General features: G+C 32.6%; 1 protein-coding gene across 1 annotated transcript in view; it reads left to right on the top strand.

The window, feature by feature from the left end:
- The window catches only part of LOC127711952 (nitric oxide synthase, inducible-like), a 40,052-nt gene that overhangs the window by 2,729 nt on the left and 18,720 nt on the right, over positions 1-18,603 (top strand). The window contains exons 2-9 of the mRNA XM_052218107.1: positions 3,735-3,868; positions 5,454-5,616; positions 6,812-6,903; positions 8,012-8,153; positions 13,083-13,222; positions 14,365-14,539; positions 16,273-16,374; positions 16,540-16,734. Of these exons, the coding sequence (XP_052074067.1) occupies positions 3,735-3,868; positions 5,454-5,616; positions 6,812-6,903; positions 8,012-8,153; positions 13,083-13,222; positions 14,365-14,539; positions 16,273-16,374; positions 16,540-16,734 (1,143 nt within the window). The remainder of the gene's footprint in view (positions 1-3,734; positions 3,869-5,453; positions 5,617-6,811; positions 6,904-8,011; positions 8,154-13,082; positions 13,223-14,364; positions 14,540-16,272; positions 16,375-16,539; positions 16,735-18,603) is intronic.

An 18,603-nucleotide genomic window follows, 5' to 3' on the forward strand; every position in this document is an offset into this window, starting at 1 on the left:
TGTAATAGTTAACGGACGACGACGACGACGGACGCCAAGTGATGAGAAAAGCTTACTTGGCACACTGGGCCAGGTGAACTAAAAACGATACCGAAAAGCTACTTTCTAATGAATACAAGTATAAAAAGGTATAAGATACAGAAAGATTAGTAGATATCCATGACATTTTTTTAAGGATTTGTATTCTCTTACTATGCATTTTTTATATTGGAAAGTAACATTAATAAATTTTCACTGGATCCGAATACCTTAAGGAATTTGTTGACCTTATACTTGTAATTGCGACTTTTCATGAATAATACACTTTATAACCATTCATTACGCATTCAATTTGCCGACAACATCTTGACAGGCCCTCCATTTCAGTGCGTTAAAGTTGCCGTCTCTCCCGTCCCCCTTTACTGCACAGTCCGAATAAAGTCTTTGCGTTCTGGAGAACGAGGGAGAAGAGAAGGGTCTATTTTTATGTGCCCCACAAGGTTCTCTGTTTTGAGTTTTCGATGGAGTTGTCGTCGTTTACCGCAACCGTAACGTGATCGTCTGCAATGGTATCTATTTTAAACAAAATAACCGGAGAATATATTCGAGCACTCAGTACGAGAGCTATTTTGCAGTCGATTAAAGTTTTATGTTCGAGAGGCCTGGCCTTGCGGTCATAAACATTTCGAACACGATTGAATTTCTCAGACTCAGAAATCAACCAATCAAAATACCGGATTTTGTGTTTCGATCACAAATTTTGTACTCCGAGTACGATCGGCTCAATCTGTCTAACTCTTAAACTCACCTCATGTGATTGGTAAAAATGTATATCTGTCTTTTTACGGTTGCCCATGTCATAAAGTCCTGTAGGGTTTTTGTTACTTTGATTCCTATTTTCGATGTAGTAGCATCAGTGTGCTATCAATATTTAATCAATGTTGATGAGAGACGATGTTACACTCGTTACACTGTCAAAAGGCACACTAGTGTCAATGTTGCATTATACTATCTTTAAATTAAATAAGCTTTTCCTCTATAGATTCCTCTATAGAGAACTGTCGCTTCACTCTAAATACCTCTTTGTTCTACATATTTGAAAATGCAATCTGTTAAAAAGTATTATGTGTAGCAGTTTACAAGAATAAATTTAAATAAATTCCATACAAAATACAGTAAAAGTGACATTTTAAACTAAGGGTCAGTTAGAGATTTACAGGACACATATTGACATATTGGTTAACCACGTTTAATCACTAACATCCAACATAACCATACCTTTGAGTTTCAAATCATTTCATGCACATAAAAGTCTTTTGTTATTTTGTTTTGTTGGGTAAATGTCTCACTGGCGTCTACTCCACATCTTTTTGTTCATACACAATTAAATCCATAATCATCTAAATAGGTAGATACATGTACCTATTTCAGTACGAACAATAAATTTCCCTTGGCCATAACAATCTTGTTCCCACTGTGTGCTGCTCCAAATAATAATTAAAACAATGTGATTGTACTGAAAGTCAATTAACAGTGATACGTTTTTTTAATTTAAATTATTGTTCGATTTAATTGGTAGTTTTTGAAATGCATTCGTTATTCCTATAACTAAAGGATGTACTCTACCATTATCAGTTAGTCGGATAATCTTGGTTTTGTAGTTTTTTAACAACATATATAATCCGTTTAAGTTCTATAAATCATCAAAAATGAAATATTTAAAATAAGATTTCTTATTTGCAGTGTATAATGTGTTTGAATTAATTTCAAAAATATTTGTTTTAATAGTTAACAACGTTAGTAGGCTATAAAGTATAATAAAAAAATTATCAACGAAGTAAATAAAATGTGGTAAAGGAAAGGAATTGACCTTGACAGCAACTGGTCAGGTGGTGTTCTCATAATCCTAAAGAACATACATTTTTGGGTATTTTATATATAAATGGAGATCACTTGGTCAAGTTCCTATCATTTTTTTGGGTGAATTGTACTTAGTGATTGAGTGACAATTAAATGATTGTTGTGGTCATAAATTGTACCTCCTTCTGCATAAGATGAATTGTGTAATACATAGATACCTAACTGAAAACATTTTTGTTCATTGAAAAAAGAAACATTCTGGCACAAATTGTATGAGTTTGTATATGAATGTGAAAATGATAGACATTAATTCAGTTACCGTACATGAAATTCTGATTTTTTTCATAATTCGTTTTTTTTTAGATTTATAGAGCTCAAACGGACTATTTTCCTAAAGAAACTTAGAAGGATATCACACCCATCCCCTTTTTTCCTTTTCATCATTGTCAAATGCCATTGGTAACATTTTGTAGAGTTAAACACACCGATATGTAGAATTTTGTATTTATCGTTACAAAGAAACTGACTTTAAGTAAGATCTCTAACAATCGGTTTGAAAAGCCTTTCGACAGTTCATTAGATCTAACACTGATGTATTTATCACCAAATCCAATAGATATTAGTGATGCATCCTTTGCTTCTTATTTATTTTCCAATTAGAGGTATAATTCTACAAAGGAATAACTAAGGTCCAAAAACTATGTCTTCGTCATTGTCTATTTTTTAGAACAGTTCACATAATACGGTACATTGAAAGCTTACAGCATAACAAATATAAAAAAATGAAGATAATGGCCTGTCGGAGCAACAATCAACACAGTAGCTTGTTTGTCCTTTTAATAAACTAAAACTATTATTTTATGACATTTATGTGAGACAATCTTATTGTATGTAAATGTCTCCTACCAGTTGGAATGTATCTGCACTGTTGGACATCTATGTAAATCCAATTTTTTATTTGCTTTTTATTAATTTTAATGAAAAGTTGGAGTTATACTTCCTATTCTATTTTCACATTTCAATTAAAGCGTATTGATTTTTTAAATGATCCAGCACAAAACGAATATAATTGAAGTTTTTTACGTCAATACCTCATTACAAGTCTCTTAGAGCATAGTGCCATGTTACATGACAATGTTAAATTCCAGTCCCTTTTATAAAAATTATTCAAAGAAAATATACTATATATTTTTTGTTCGAGCTATTGAAATTGAGATATTGAATTTTAGCGTAGTACATAGAAAAAATGTCCACGTAATTATATAACTATATGAGTCAATACTGAGACTTAATAGAATAACCATACTAATGACGTTTAAATGCAACTGCTTTATTGGTTAAATATACAGTGAATGGAATCTATATCAAACACAAGTGAATAAAGATGAAAATTTCTAAATACTCAGTTCATGAATAAAATACGACAAATTCATTAGAAGAGAGGCGAAGGATACCAGAGGGACATTCAAACTCATAAGTCGAAAATAAACTGACAACGCCATGGCTAAAAATGAAAAAGACGAACAGAAAAACAACAGTACACAGCATAGAAAACCAATAAAGACTGAGCAACACGAACCCCACCAAAAACTGGGGGTGATCTCAGGTGCTCCGGAAGGGTAAGCAGATCCTGCTCCACACGTGGCACCCGTCGTGTTGCTCATGTAAGAACAGACCCGGTGATAAGTCTAATTCGGTAGGTCACATTTGAAGAGAGCAACATACACACTATTTCTAATTCGAAACATAAATTAGGCTTAGAAATTCTCATTTCTTCTAAGAACTTGTAAAAATTGCCGATTTGGAACATGAAATAAAAAATCTTGTCAATTTCATACCTTATGGAGGCAATCCATTTCTTCAATATGTTGCTTTATCAATACTTTATTTTTCAGGATACATTATGTGGAAATAAGTGTGTTGGATCTCTTATTGAAACGCTTTCAAATAAACCAGGTCTTCGCCTTAAAGAAGAACTACTACTGCAGGCAAAAGATTTCATTCAACAATATTACATAGCCATAAAAAGGTAATATTTATCAACTAATTTTCTATTCATTCAACACCCATATGAGTAAAATTCAATCTCTTATATCACATATATTCATGTTTTATTGAATCATGAATTTTCCTGACGAATAAACATTTTGAATAAAAAGAAACACAAAGCATTTTCCTTATAGAGGGATAGGTAGTATAATAGGAATGATTCTCCAGCAATGAAGACAAGGGTATGGACAAAACAATCATTCTACCAACCATTATGAAATGATTCCTTGAAGAAAGTTAAAATCTATATAAACCGTGATTCAAATCAACTCACATCCATTTACGCTTTACGGAAGATTCGTATGATTCCGTATCGTGATGAATGTACGCATGTTTTTAGTGATTTATTTTATTTGTTTGGCTTTATTTCAAGAATACAGTAAGAATACAGTTAGTCTAAATTTTTGGCATAATATATCCTGTGTTTATAATATTCCCAATTATTTCAGTAGTTTTTTTAAGTTTATAAGTAGGGAGTTGGGTTGTACCAGCTATTGGATAAATGGGAATTTCATATACATACATATGTTTAAAGTTTTTTTTCATAATGGAAAGGTATATCATTTAATTCATTGAAACACAGTTTGCGATACGACAAAAATCAATAGTAATTATAACCAGGCTTTGTTATGGGACCAGACTCATAGATATTAACTCATTTGCAATATTCAATGATTCCATACCTTCTATTGGCATTGATTGGATCTCTGCAAATAACTTCATTATACATACTATTAGACCTAGTTTTTCAAGTATGCATTGATCAATGTTATTTTCAAATGAAGACAAGAAAAGCACAAATAAAGACTGAAAGGTTCGCTGCTTTATAAATTTTTCACCTTGCATAATTTTTTTAATTTAGTTTACATTTTCAAGTTTAGCAAATATTGGCTTTTTGTGATTCATCCGTTGTTCGTACACAAAGAACATTTTCACAATGACTTACACAGTACTTCACTGCATTATATATATAAATATGCAAGTAAAAGCTTCTCCAAAAAGCTTGTCGTCTTATAGCTTATTAATTTTTTTTTTTTTGCTTTGTTGTTTCATACATTCAGAATATTGCTCTTCATACGACTTGTAATGGTGTAAAAAAAATAGTGGACTAGAGGAAAGGCCCATATAGTATTTTAAGGTTTCCAATAAAATCTATAAGAGAAAATCATTTGAGTAGTGAGTGCACTTTACGTGTTTCTATCACAGCCGAAAGCAGCTGGAACATACAATTTGTCTTTCACAAAACATCGTCTTATTAGGAAACAACTGAACAGATAACTATAGTTTTGTTCCCAAAATAAAACAACCATGGCATTTTTGAATCCTCTTCGCATTTAATCAACCTTCTTCATTTTGTTTGGAAAACATGCAAACTTGAATGATGATATATTATAATTAAATACCTAACTAAAAGGCATATTAATAGAATGTGTTTTATCATCAAGACAGGTAAACGCGAAATCAGAATTGGAAAATATGATAGTCATTGTAGCGTCTCGATGGCAACACATATTTGAGGTCATCTTCTAAATCTACCTACCTCATTATTTTCTTCATGTTCATAGTAATGATTCGATAGAACACAAAGAAAGATGGACAGAGGTGGAGAATTCCATTGTAAACACAGGCACATACCATCTAACATTGAAAGAACTAATTTTTGGTGCGAAACAGGCTTGGAGAAATGCACCTCGATGTATAGGACGGATACAATGGTCCAACTTACAGGTAAATTATTTTCACTTCTAGATGCATACATGCACTTGATGTAATGTTTAGGTCTGTTCGACGAACATGTCCTGAAATGGGCATGTCCCGTTAGTTGTTTGCAATACATATGTAAGACTTAAAATTACACGATTTTGACCCTTCAGTCATATATTTACTTTTTCAAATCAAATCAGTGGAAACTATATGTGAATTAGTCTAAACTAAATTCTCAAATCATACCCTTTTTGGAAGCGACAGCAGATACCTATATGTATTGGATAACCTCAGATCTCGGTACACTAGAAGGGCCAAACAATGAAATACTAGCATAAAAACATAACATGTTTCTCAACAAGCCTTATATACTATATTTCATTGGACTGCAAAGCCAATTATATATAATGGTGATATTGTGTTAAGGTAATTGTGTCCAATCATCACACCATATTACCGTCTACTGGTACTGCAGATGCAATATGAATTCTATGCGACTGTCATACAAGTGAGAGGTTTAGCTATAGTATATATATATAGGTACAAAACCAGGTTAAGTCCACCGTATGCATTTTCTACATAAATAAATGCCTGTATCAAATAAGAAATATGACAGCTGTTTTCCATTCGTTTGATGTGTTTGAGCTTTTGATTTTGCTATTTGAAAAGGGACTTCCGTTTTGAATTTTCCTTCGAGTTCGGTATTTTTGTTATTTTACTTTATGCGGAACAGGTCAACATCTATTGTTCACGACAGCAAAATCAATTGTTTTAATGGCAGTTGGGAACACAAATCCTATTGAATCTGACGTATGGATAGCCGGTAATAGGGAACGCTCATAACTGATAAATGTACAACAAATAAGATAAATGTTTGGATTAATTTTATGTAAATGCTTAGTAAGTTCTTTTCTAAATAATAATAATACAATGTCAGAGAAAGCAAGCAGTTTAGAAGATCAGTAAAATTAGTAATATTTATGTATGATATTTGAATCGTTTAACCAATTTTCCTCGTTACACGTAAGGAGATAGAATATATAATTAATGGTTTTTGTTTGAGTATTAAACAATTTGTGTGAAATTCAATAATAGATGTGTTGCAAACGGTTTAACATGTTCGTAGAAATCTTATATATAAATTTCAATCTTAATATGTGTTTGTATTATGATTAAGTAGCTATACAGATTTTTATTCTTTTTTTTTTTCATTTTACAGATTTTTGATGCCCGTGATGTAAGGACAGCTAGAGAAATGTTTCACAGTATCTGTCATCACCTGAAATATGCAACCAACAATGGTAAAATAAGGTAGATATTTCATATTTTGTGTTGTCTCATTTGACCGATTGCCTCTGCCATACTGATTGCCGGTAGTAGAATGTTAAACTTTAAATAAGGAGTCGTTACATTTTTTTTGAAATCAAAATTGATTGCCGTATTCTGAGGATGTCATGAAGAACTTCGCAAAAAAAAAAAAACCAGACAAGTTTGCGGTTAAACAGTTTAGTTTCTAAGGCGTATTAACTGTTTGATATCGTATCGATTGATTGATTGATTGATTGTTGTTTGCTTAACGTCCAGTGGCAAATATTTCATGCATGTTCAGGACGAGAACAAATTAACAATAAATACAATAGGTAGGTCCGCTAATGGAGGTCAACTGGGTTACAGGTCTGGAAAATTTAGAGTGCCACGGGAAAATGTGGGTATATTGGATAAGGACAGACATTTAGCCTTGCAACAGGCCACCTATGGACCCCTCAAAGAGTTGTTGCAAGGGTTCTTAACGTGCAGACAGCGTGACACTCTCTCTACACGAGGCATCGAATTTAACGTCCCCATACTGGCTTGACGTGGCTGCGTACTTGATACATCCCGCACAGCCAAACGGACGCCCTACTTTGGCAAGGGTTTTACTGCCAGCGGAAGAAGACCTGCAGTGACTTGGGGTTGATATCGTATCGAAATCTTCAAAACCCAAAATGCAATATGTGGCGGTAGTCTGATCTGCTAATCCTTTGTAAGGCCAGAAGATGAAAATAATAAAATCTTATCGACAATTTCAGTTTTTCAAATCATAACAACGGTTTCCCCCAAGATTAATACAATATAAAAATAAGGAGATGTGGTATGATTGCCAATGAGATAACTATCCATCAAAGTTCAAATGAAGTGGATAACCATTACTAAAATATATACTACTATTTTTTTCAGTTTAGAAGATCACATTAGCTATGTAATTTAACAACGTATTATATATTTTGAGTCCATTTGGAGTTTAATTGACGTTTTTGCTGTCCTTTTTCTCATCACATCACATAAGAACGCACTTTGGTTTACAAATCGTAATGCTTTATATACAAATGCATCATTTACAAGGACACTTAGCATATCCTTTACACTTTGACCATTTCAGATCAGCCATAACTATTTTTAAACAAAGAACTGATGTGAAGCATGATTTTAGAGTATGGAATTCACAACTGATAATGTACGCTGGGTATAGACAGTCAGATGGTTCTATCATTGGCGATCCTCTAAATGTCGATTTTACATCTGTAAGATTAAATGTTATTGTTTCATTTTTATTTTTATTTGACATTTCTCGATCCATTCTGTGTATCATAATATTTTGTTTCTTCGCTAAATAATTAAGGCAACAGCAGTTTACTGATTTTCAAATCTCGTAAATCGTTTAAAAAGAGACACATGAAAGTGAAAAAAAGTAAGTGAAACTCCAAAAGGAGGATGACCGGGTGCGTCGACAAGGTAAGCGTCTCCTTCTATGCATGCCTCACCCATTAAAATGTCACAATCGGTTAAATTACAGATCAGACGGCTATACTGGTATCTAAAGATCTAAGACCGCGAAAACATGTATCTATTGAATTGAGGAAATGAAATATCGTATTGGTTAACCAATTTGGTTAATAGTCACTGTTAAACATTCTATTGAGGACATGATATAGAATTACATCTAAAAATTCACAGAAATAATACTTTGTTTAAAAGTACCGTTCAATCTTTTTAAACCACGTTTTGACAACTTAATGTCTGCTATTGAAAAATTAGTTTGTGCTATCACATATATATTTTTCTTCTACTCCCATCCTTTTTAAATTTATTGAAAAAAATAATAACCCATTTTCTTAACAGAGATATCATTAAAAAAAATCATATTAAAGTTAATAAAGGATCTTGATTTTAATGATTACTACTCATTCTATTGACATAAAGGAAAAACAACTTAAAGGACCCATTGATTGACTTAACACATAATTGTAAAATCCATGGGTTGTAAAAACGTGTCATTTTCCAGTATTTGTTGATTCTAGGTTATAGAAATTCTCAAAACATTGTGTGGCACCTTGTCCTCATTTTACTTCAAATGATACTCAAAACGATCTTTGTTCCTTTTCACAATGGAAAACAGTAGAGGCCTCTAATGACGTGAAAAAATGTAAAATACCGTTATATCATTTGTATTACCTTGAAGAAAGATACAAAAAAATATATATATCAAAACTGCTTGAAGAAGCCAAATTAATTTCAGTTTGACAAGAAAGACGCTGTTATATAAAGTATAATTATAAGAAAAGAAAACATATACTTTAATCAATTAATTTTGAATTTTATAATGAGGATTATAAAAATTAGAGAATGAACGATTATATGATTTTTGAAAGTATAATATAGCGATAATGAACTCTAGATGCCAAAATTTTAAAGTGTATTTATTTTAAAATACATTACGACACGTCAATAACAAATGGAGGTTTTTTTAGAAATGTAAAAAGATGTTTACTTGTAATTACCAGTTCGAGATAGAGATCTGGACGCTTTATCTAACCAGATATGACCAGCACTGTGAGACCCGAAGTGCATCATTGTTTTAATAAGCTTTCATTTCTACGTAAAATGCCCGTACCTAGTCAGGAGTATGACAGTTGTTTACCATTTGTTCTATTGGTTGATAAAGTCTAACGTTTGATTTTGTCAGTTTTTATGGATATCCCTTTTTACATTGGAGTTCGGTATCTTTTTTTACACAATGCTGCCGTTCACAAAACGTTCCGTCAGAGCTTAAAATGTATCATTGTGAAATATGTTTGAGTAAACCTTGTTTTTATTTCCTCCTCAACTAAACACTTTTGTAACGATATTATAAAAAAAAACAGACATTATTCATTAGAAACTACTGCAGTTAAAAGCCTAAGTAATTATTTTGTAACTGATCAGAAAGGTTTTTACCTACGAAACTGCAGCTCTAGTATATATATGTTTGTTTAAATTAGATGAACTTGATTAAGTTTTAGGCGACCGTTTTACAGGACGTTTGTTGTATATAAAGGACAATGTTAAAGACTGTAAGGGCGCAAGTTCCACAACAGGAAAAATGCCTCCCAACACACCACAACACACACTGTCAGCCAAATAATAGCACAAAAAGACATAATATTTGCTTCATTCTGCTTCATTTGGACTGTGTTTGAATATTGTCGAATTAGTAATAATACCAAATATCGCTTTTTGTGATAATTGTGACCTCTCTGATTAAGACAGAAGGGACTTTAATGCATATATATCTTTATTAAGAAACAAAAATATTTTCCATTACAATTTACCGACACGGCGTCATAAAACTACATTAAAATAAATATTTTTCTGATCAATTTTTTGGTAACAAAGAATTTATAAACAACATTCAAATTTTGTAGTTATATGAAAATGAAAAATAAAACATTTCACATCCTATATTTTACGGAAATATTGTACTAAAAGCGCGGAAATCACTATGTGAACCTTTAAACAAACTTATAAGTAAAGGTTATCTTACCAATGTTGTAATTAGATCTTTGAATATAGTTTACGTTGGCACAAATATCGATTTTGTCATCAGCAAATTAAAACATAACTAAATTTGTATTCTTTTCAAACCTTTTTTTGGGATGTATAAATACACATCCACGTTCATTTTCTATATAGAAATTACTCTATCTATATATTACATTATACATATTTATTAACAGGTTAACTCCTAACTATCCTACTGCCTGTCTATAGTTTTATTTTGGCATTGCACAAGTCATGTCTTCTTTGACTGTCCATGTCGTTAAAACACTAAATCCCTGGGATGTGTTTTAGTTGATTTTGATTTTAGTCTCTGATGCATGATTTTTTATTTCAATTGTTTTTTGCTTTTAACTAACTTTTGGTAACTGCGAGTACTCTCAAATCGTACTTTCGTGTAATTTGACCTGTTGATACAATTTGCAATGTATTTTTGTTATTTAATGTTTACTTATTCAGTGTTACATCTATCTCTCTATTTTTAATATATACCACCTTTGATAAGAGTTTAGTATGACGATAAATTTTCACTTTTGTTCTCGTACTAGGAACTTCCTCTTCTTCTCTCAGTATGAGCTTCCTTTTTAAGGAACTCCAAGGATAACATCCTAGTATTGGTTATATTTACATATATAGATATAGGAAGATGTGGTATGAGTGCCAATGAGACCACTCTCCATCCAAGTTACAATTTATAAAAGTAAACCATTATAGGTCAAGGTACGGCCTTCAACACGGAGCATTGGCTCACACCTATGTATTTTTAAAAGTTAATGTTCCAACGGTAATAGTAAAACTTTTCTATTCACACATAAAATCTAACTGTCATTTATGAATAATAAAACTCAAAGTATACCGACTGAAAACTGCTTATTTCAGACCGTCAACCATCCATTGCCTCAAGCAACTTTAAGCGTTTTATATAAAATTTATAGCACATCTCCCTAGTTTTGGCTTCTTTCGTGTTCATAATATTTATATCTGCTAGTATTTGAGAAAAAATGTCTACAGTCTATAATTAGCCTTACAATGTTTGGTTTTAGTTGAAACACACTGTGCCAGACTTCTTCTGTTGAATGTTGAATAACATAGTCCTTGATAGGTTCAAAATATGCAATTCTAGTTTCGGATAACAGTGGACAATCCAAGAGAAAATGAGAGATATTTTCCTCATAAAGATTACATAACTGACAAGGTGGAGAAGGTGATTGATTAAATTTCGCTCTATCACAGTTGAGTATAAATGTTCCTGAAACTATTCTAGTTTAAATAATAGCCTTTCGAACTTCAGCTTTTGTCTTGTCAAAGATATTCCAGACTGGATGATTTTTGCCAATAAGAAGGTGATAGTTGATTTGGATTCAGCTTCGTCCTTTAATTATTTATTTTGTAAAAATCTATTTCCGTACTCCATGTATACCTTACAACAAAATTATTTTTATTTACCTGTGTACGTTATTTTATTTGGCGGCATTTTGTCCAAGGTTATGGTTGTCTTTCTGATATTGTTTTACATCTAACCCCCTTGTTTTATTAATTTTGTATTTACATTGTGTCATAAATCAAATTTATCCGTTCAGTGTATGTTCACTTGTTTTTGTTAATATGTCTTTTGATTGAGTTAAGCCATTTCAATTGATATTTTATAGTGCGTCTTTCTATGTTGTGAAGTTACACTATTGTTTCAGGTAGGGTGAATGTTGGCGCCTATCGAAGCGCTTGGACCCGCTGCGTTTGTTTGCAACTGTCCTAGAGCGGGAACCTAGTGTTCAGTGGTTGTCGTTTGTTGATGTGGTTCATAAGTGTTTCTCGTTTCTCGTTTTATATAGATTAGACCGTTGGTTTTCCTGTTTGAATGGTTTTTACACTAGTCATTTTTGGGGCCCTTTATAGCTTGCTGTTCGATGTGAGCCAAGGCTCCGTGTTGAAGGCCGTACTTTGACCTATAATGTTTTTTTTTTATAAATTGTGACTTGGATGGAGAGTTGTCTCATTGGCACTCATACCACATCTTCGTATATCTATTTGGTATAATATTGCTTTGAATTTAAACTTTATCATGGAATATCACAAAGGCCAAAGTTCTTTAATGGATCCATTTCAAAAACATTAATGCTAGTTAACACACATCTCTTCATAATAGTATATGATCGGCTACAAAGACAGGACAATGTGAAGAAGTTGTCAAAATACAATGATTTAGTGCATTTGTCGAACCTAAATACTAAAGGAACCCTTGGCCGAAAACCACAATCCAAAATGTTCTTCAACGAAAAGGTGCGAATGTTTATATTGAATTCATAAAACAAAAGAGTTATTGATCGGGGATGGCGACCACAATTAATTATGCTAAAAACTGTCATAAATTACGAACAAAAATGGACTAAAACTGACGTTACAACACAAATAATACATAATTAAAGAATCATAACTTATATACCTTTGTTTTTAATGTGAGGTGCCAAAAAGACTTATTTTGAATTAATAGTTATCTCACAACTATATAGTATACAAAATGATATATGAACAGGGTCAATTTTAACTCTCGTGAATCTACCCCTTATATTTAAATAATCGAATGACAGTTCTTTCTGCATCTTTATTTGTATATATTATATATATATTTAATTTTTCAGGTTTGCATCGAAATGGGATGGATAGGCAGGAACGGTTTGTTTGATGTTCTTCCTCTAGTCCTGCAGGCAAATGGATGTGATCCAGAATGGTTTGAAATACCTTCACATTTGATAATGGAGGTTCATATTACTCATCCAACGTGCGTATTGGTTATAATCACATGTTTATATTGCTTTACTAAGGTATACATTGTTTAATTTACAAAGTGATATTATCCAATTATACCTTACTTATCATGCTTATGGACATAGAAATTAGAATTTTATTTAAGAATTAAATGCTTCTTTTTGTAAATTCATTGGGGTGTAAAAGCGTTGACCGAAGTACGTTTTGTACGAAGCGTGGAAGCGCTTCATTCTAAAAATGTACGCACGGTCAACGCTTTTACAACCCTATGAAATTACTAAAAGAAGCATTCAATACTTATAATTATATTTTTTCGCTATGATCATGAAAACACGATTACTATCATTTTTTTTCTTTTATTTACCTGTGCACTTTATTGGGGAACGTGTGTCATCATGCATGTTACAATTCATGAAATGCATTTTGAAATGAAGAATGACGCGAGATTTCTGTTAGCCAATCAAAATAACGTATAATAATGAAACATACATCTAATGTAATTATTAGTTGTTATTGGCTTTGAACTTGCTTTCAGTATCTGCGAGTACTCTTCGATCAGTACTTCGAGTGTTTTGTTTTTATATTAGTAGTTTTTTGTGCTACCGATTTGAAGAGTCAAGCAATTCTCATCTGATGTTTACAGTGTGTTCTTAATTTGTGTTGCTACAGAATTTTCTCAGGATAGTGGAGGGATGAGCGCTCACAAATATGTTTAATCCTGCCATATTCTGTATATGCCTGTAACAACTTAGGAGCCTGTAATTAAGTGGTTCTCGTTGATTGAATACAGTTATTGGTTAAAATCATCAAATTTAAAGATGGCATGTTAAACATCTGATGAAGTCCCTCAATTGCTTTAAAATCCACATCAATTTTATTATATTTTTCATTGTAATTAAAACAAATTAATAATGTAGGAAATCTGCTGTGAGCAAATTGAAGACCTCCAAAAATGTGAGTACCAAGGTTGTTTGACCATCGGAAACAAAGTGTTACATTAAAGCCCCTGGCTTTGGGTAACAGTTTCGTCTTCAGGTTAAACATACCTAAAGTCGATTTCCTTAAAATTTGTCAATAACTGTCGATGGTTAAATTTTAAACCACAAAATCTTTTCTATAAGTGTAACATATTAATGCAATTCTGATGTCTTGTAGTCATCCCAGCCTTGCTGATCTTGGTTTAAAATGGTTTTGTGTGCCAGCTGTTTCTGGTATGAAGTTTGATTGTGGTGGGCTAGAATTTACAGCTTCTCCATTTAATGGCTGGTATATGAGCACCGAGATTGCTTGTAGGGACCTCTGTGATAAACAACGATACAATCTAGTAGAGGTAAAACATTGAAATATTTGTACTTTTTACCACGAATGAATGACAATTTAACTTTGTAACCCGGATTTGTTCTCGCTTTATCGATTTATGGCTATTGAACAGCGGTATAATACTGTTGCCTTTATTTATCTTCAGAAACTACTAGATTATGGAATTCAAGCACATGATGCCCATCAATAGTGTTCTCTTTTTAATACCCTTGATTTTGAACATAAATGTCTTTCGCTATTTAGAGATTTCAATCATACCAAGTACTTAGAAACTAATACCGATAATGAAGAAAATGAACATGAGATTATTTCAAATACAAAAATGGCATTTTACGTTAAAATTTAGGCGAATTATAATGGTTCCAAACACCAAGGAAAGGACTGCTTATACTCATCAAAGATATATAAAAGGTCTCCAATTGAGTACGCCAGACTAGCATTTCGTCTACACAAGACGCATAAGTTCTCGAATTAAAACAATAGGTAGGCCAAATCAATTAAAAGTCAAAACGCATTGAAAACTAAATTCTCAAAAAAAAGTTCAGGCCATCTCTGCACAGGGTTAGAAAAACCTTAGTATTTCGAATGATTATAAAAGTTTTATGAACAGTAAACTTAAAACAAAATGACGTACTAAGGATACTACTTGGATGGTGATACCCTCGAGGTCAAAACATCACCAGCAGTGGCTTCGGCCTAGTAGTTTATAAAACCCATCAAAGATTCTATGCTAACAATTGAGTACACCAGCCGCGCCTTTCGTCTACACAAGACACATCCGTGGCTTGAATCAAATTAGTTGCTGAAACGCAGTAAAATAACATATACTTTTTGTGTATATGCGTACAGGCAGAGATTGGAGTACACTATTCATGTTCAGTTAAAATGGAAAATATAGTTATGAAATCCACGAACAGGGTTAACATATTCATACCATAAGCTCTCCAATTTAAAATTTATGATAAAGTCCCCATTTATGTATAGGAAAGCATAAAAGGTAAAACACTGTGGCGCAATTGTCATTCAAATGAGTGGATCATGACGATTTTTGGATATAGAATCCCGTTTTTCTTTTGTTAAATATAGCAATGCTCATATATTGCCATGACCCTTCATACAAATTAAGGAAAAGCTTAAATTCTAACAAAAATAAATAAGTGAGGCACAATGATAAGGTACCCACGAAATATTCTGTGAAAGATATATTTGATTCGTGTTGACCGACGTTAGAATGAATATGCATACAAATCCGTTTGAATGAAAAAAGAACAGAACAAATGTGATATTTGGTTATATATTTGAATCCTAGGACCTTATCACTTAACATTGACAATAATGCATGTTATTCAATGAACGAATATGAAGTGCTAGCAAAATATCTAGTTTTGGATTCACTCATGATTGTTTCTGTTCCAAAGTCGACCTTAGATTGTTCAACTTTTTATGAATATAAGGATCTCTATCATTACTATCCTACCTCAGCCTTTCGATTCTATTCCAAACAAAAATATGAATAGGAAGGCTACTACTAACCAAAACAAAATTAAATCCCTGAAATAGAAACACTTGTTCTATTGATACCTTTTTTTTTTAGTAAAAGTGTTGAATATCAATTGAATTTTTATTAATAAAAACACTGTAGGTTTGTATTTTACGTTATATATAATTTGATGATCATATTTTAGTAATCTTACACAATGAATAAAAGTATTTGTTAGTGAGCATTGTATTTTGTTTTTGTAGAAAATAGCACAAAATCTAGGAATGAACACACGCCATAACGCGTCATTATGGAAAGACAGAGCAGTAATTGAGATAAATGTTGCAGTTCTTCATAGTTTTCAGGTAAAAATCATCTTTACTGCTAAAGCTAAAGACGGATTTTGGGAAGTCGAATTTTAAGCTCTTTTTAGATCAAATTGAACAGTAGTTTAGTAGTGAATTATATAATATAATAGTCTTTACATATAATGTAAATGCACGTTCCATTTTTTCTATCTATCCATGCAGTCGATTGGTGCTACTATAGTTGATCATCATTCAGCTTCCGATTCGTTCATTGTCTTTATGCAAAATGAGTACAAACAACGAGGGGGTTGTCCTGCTGACTGGGTATGGATAGTTCCTCCACTGAGTGGCAGTTTAACGCCAGTGTTTCATCAAGAAATGGTTATGTTCAAACTCAAACCGTCATATGAATATCAGGTATGTAAAAGTGTTTTTAGTTGACGAGGAATTTTTCTTTACGGAAAAAATCTCCCTATAGTCCAGCTGATTCGTGCATATTTTTGTGGGTTTGATGATAAAAGCATGAAACTTTGCACAATTGTAGATATATTTGGTGGTAAATGTAAGCTATGGATCCACTTTGAAAATCCAATATGGCCGCCATTTTCAAGATGTCTGCCAATCAGTCCATATTTCACAACCATGTATAATTTAATGCAAGTTATATTCAAAACAAATCAGTTAAAAACATATAAAATATAATCCAACGTTTTTAGTAAGTCATGACGTTACATTAGACTTTTTCAAAATGGCCGCCAAAAAGAGAAAATGAATAAAATTAAGACAAGGCTTTGCTGACATTACTTCTATCGAATTGCATTTTGCAGTTCATACACTATTCTAGGGATTGCTTGCAAGACAATTTAATCAAAGATCCCATACATGGAAACATTCTAACGTTTCCAGGACGCCATCAGGATTTTTTTTAGCGTTAAGTACCATCTGAGTCACAAATGATAATGGATATCTTCCACTTCCCTTGCCACAATCCTTTTTTCCTCGATTGTGGTAAGATCAAGATGTTCACCGAATTTCTACTTGTAATGAGTAATATCACGAGAGCTACCAGTTGGCCAACACTACACATCCTTCCGGAAAACCTGCAATGTCTGTGTTGTCAACTAGTGAACGTCTTGTTTATCCATCGTACAAGCATAGGTAACCTCATTTCATTTCAAAAGTTCAAATTCGGTCATGTTTTAAATTTTGTGATTCTAAGGGTTAGAAAAGAGACATTTATAAATCTAATTTTATATGATATATGCCTTTTTACTAGATATGACTCATCAATCTATTTAAACAAAAGCATTATGGCAGGTGTCACTTGTTGAATAGGAACTGCTGACCCTTCCTGAGCACCTGCAATCCTCCCCGGTTTTGAGTGGGATTGGTGTTGCTCAATTGTTAGATATTTGTGTAGGGATTTCTTGACTGCTGTTAGCTTATCTTGCGTTTTTTATCTATTTTCTGATCTGTTTTGTTTTACTAATGATTTTTGAGTACCTAAGTATCTTCTCCCCACCACAATTTAACAGCACCGTACATAACATCATTGTCGTTGCGTATTTTCATCTACCGTGACATCAATTTTATACCTGCCAACCACATTTTTTTAGCTCATCACACAATGCTGATACCTTTGTGTTAAATGTCTAATAGGGTATATGTCATCCGCATTTACTCAAAGTAGCACTCTTGGTAAAAGGCCGAAACATTCCCCTGCCTAATGCTTTCACATGCTTTGAGAATGTCCTGTCTTTGCTTTTCAACGGTTCCTGTTGTAGAACATCATGTGGTTTACCTGATCACGTTATATCAATTCAAAGGTTGATGGAAACATATTAATAACTATTGCCATTTGTAGACAAAACTCCATTAAGTGCTGTAGTTGTGCGAAATTGATGGTCAATCAAATAGCCCCACCTTCTCTTTTTACAAGTGTGTAATTCTACTCATGGGCTTGATCTATATTTACCATTTTCAAATTACGTTTGCAACACTTAAACTGTATAGTTAAATTGCAAAATATCGCGCACAGGTACTGGAAGCCATAATTTGGATGGAAAAATTCAAAGAACCAATGAATAAGCAGTATAATGGAATCTTTATTCACCTAGAAGGAACATCATCTCAATGATCTAACATCAATATGTCAAGTTCAATCTTTGATGTTACAGACCAGTTGTGGTTAAGTGGACTCTCAATTTCCCTCTAATTACTCAATTCTTTGAATGTTACATAGTTATCACCACGGTCTCGTTTCTCAGTAAAAATCATGTTAGGATC

Source organism: Mytilus californianus, unplaced genomic scaffold (genome assembly GCF_021869535.1).
Source record: "Mytilus californianus isolate M0D057914Y unplaced genomic scaffold, xbMytCali1.0.p SCAF_8, whole genome shotgun sequence".
NCBI lineage: Eukaryota > Metazoa > Mollusca > Bivalvia > Mytilida > Mytilidae > Mytilus > Mytilus californianus.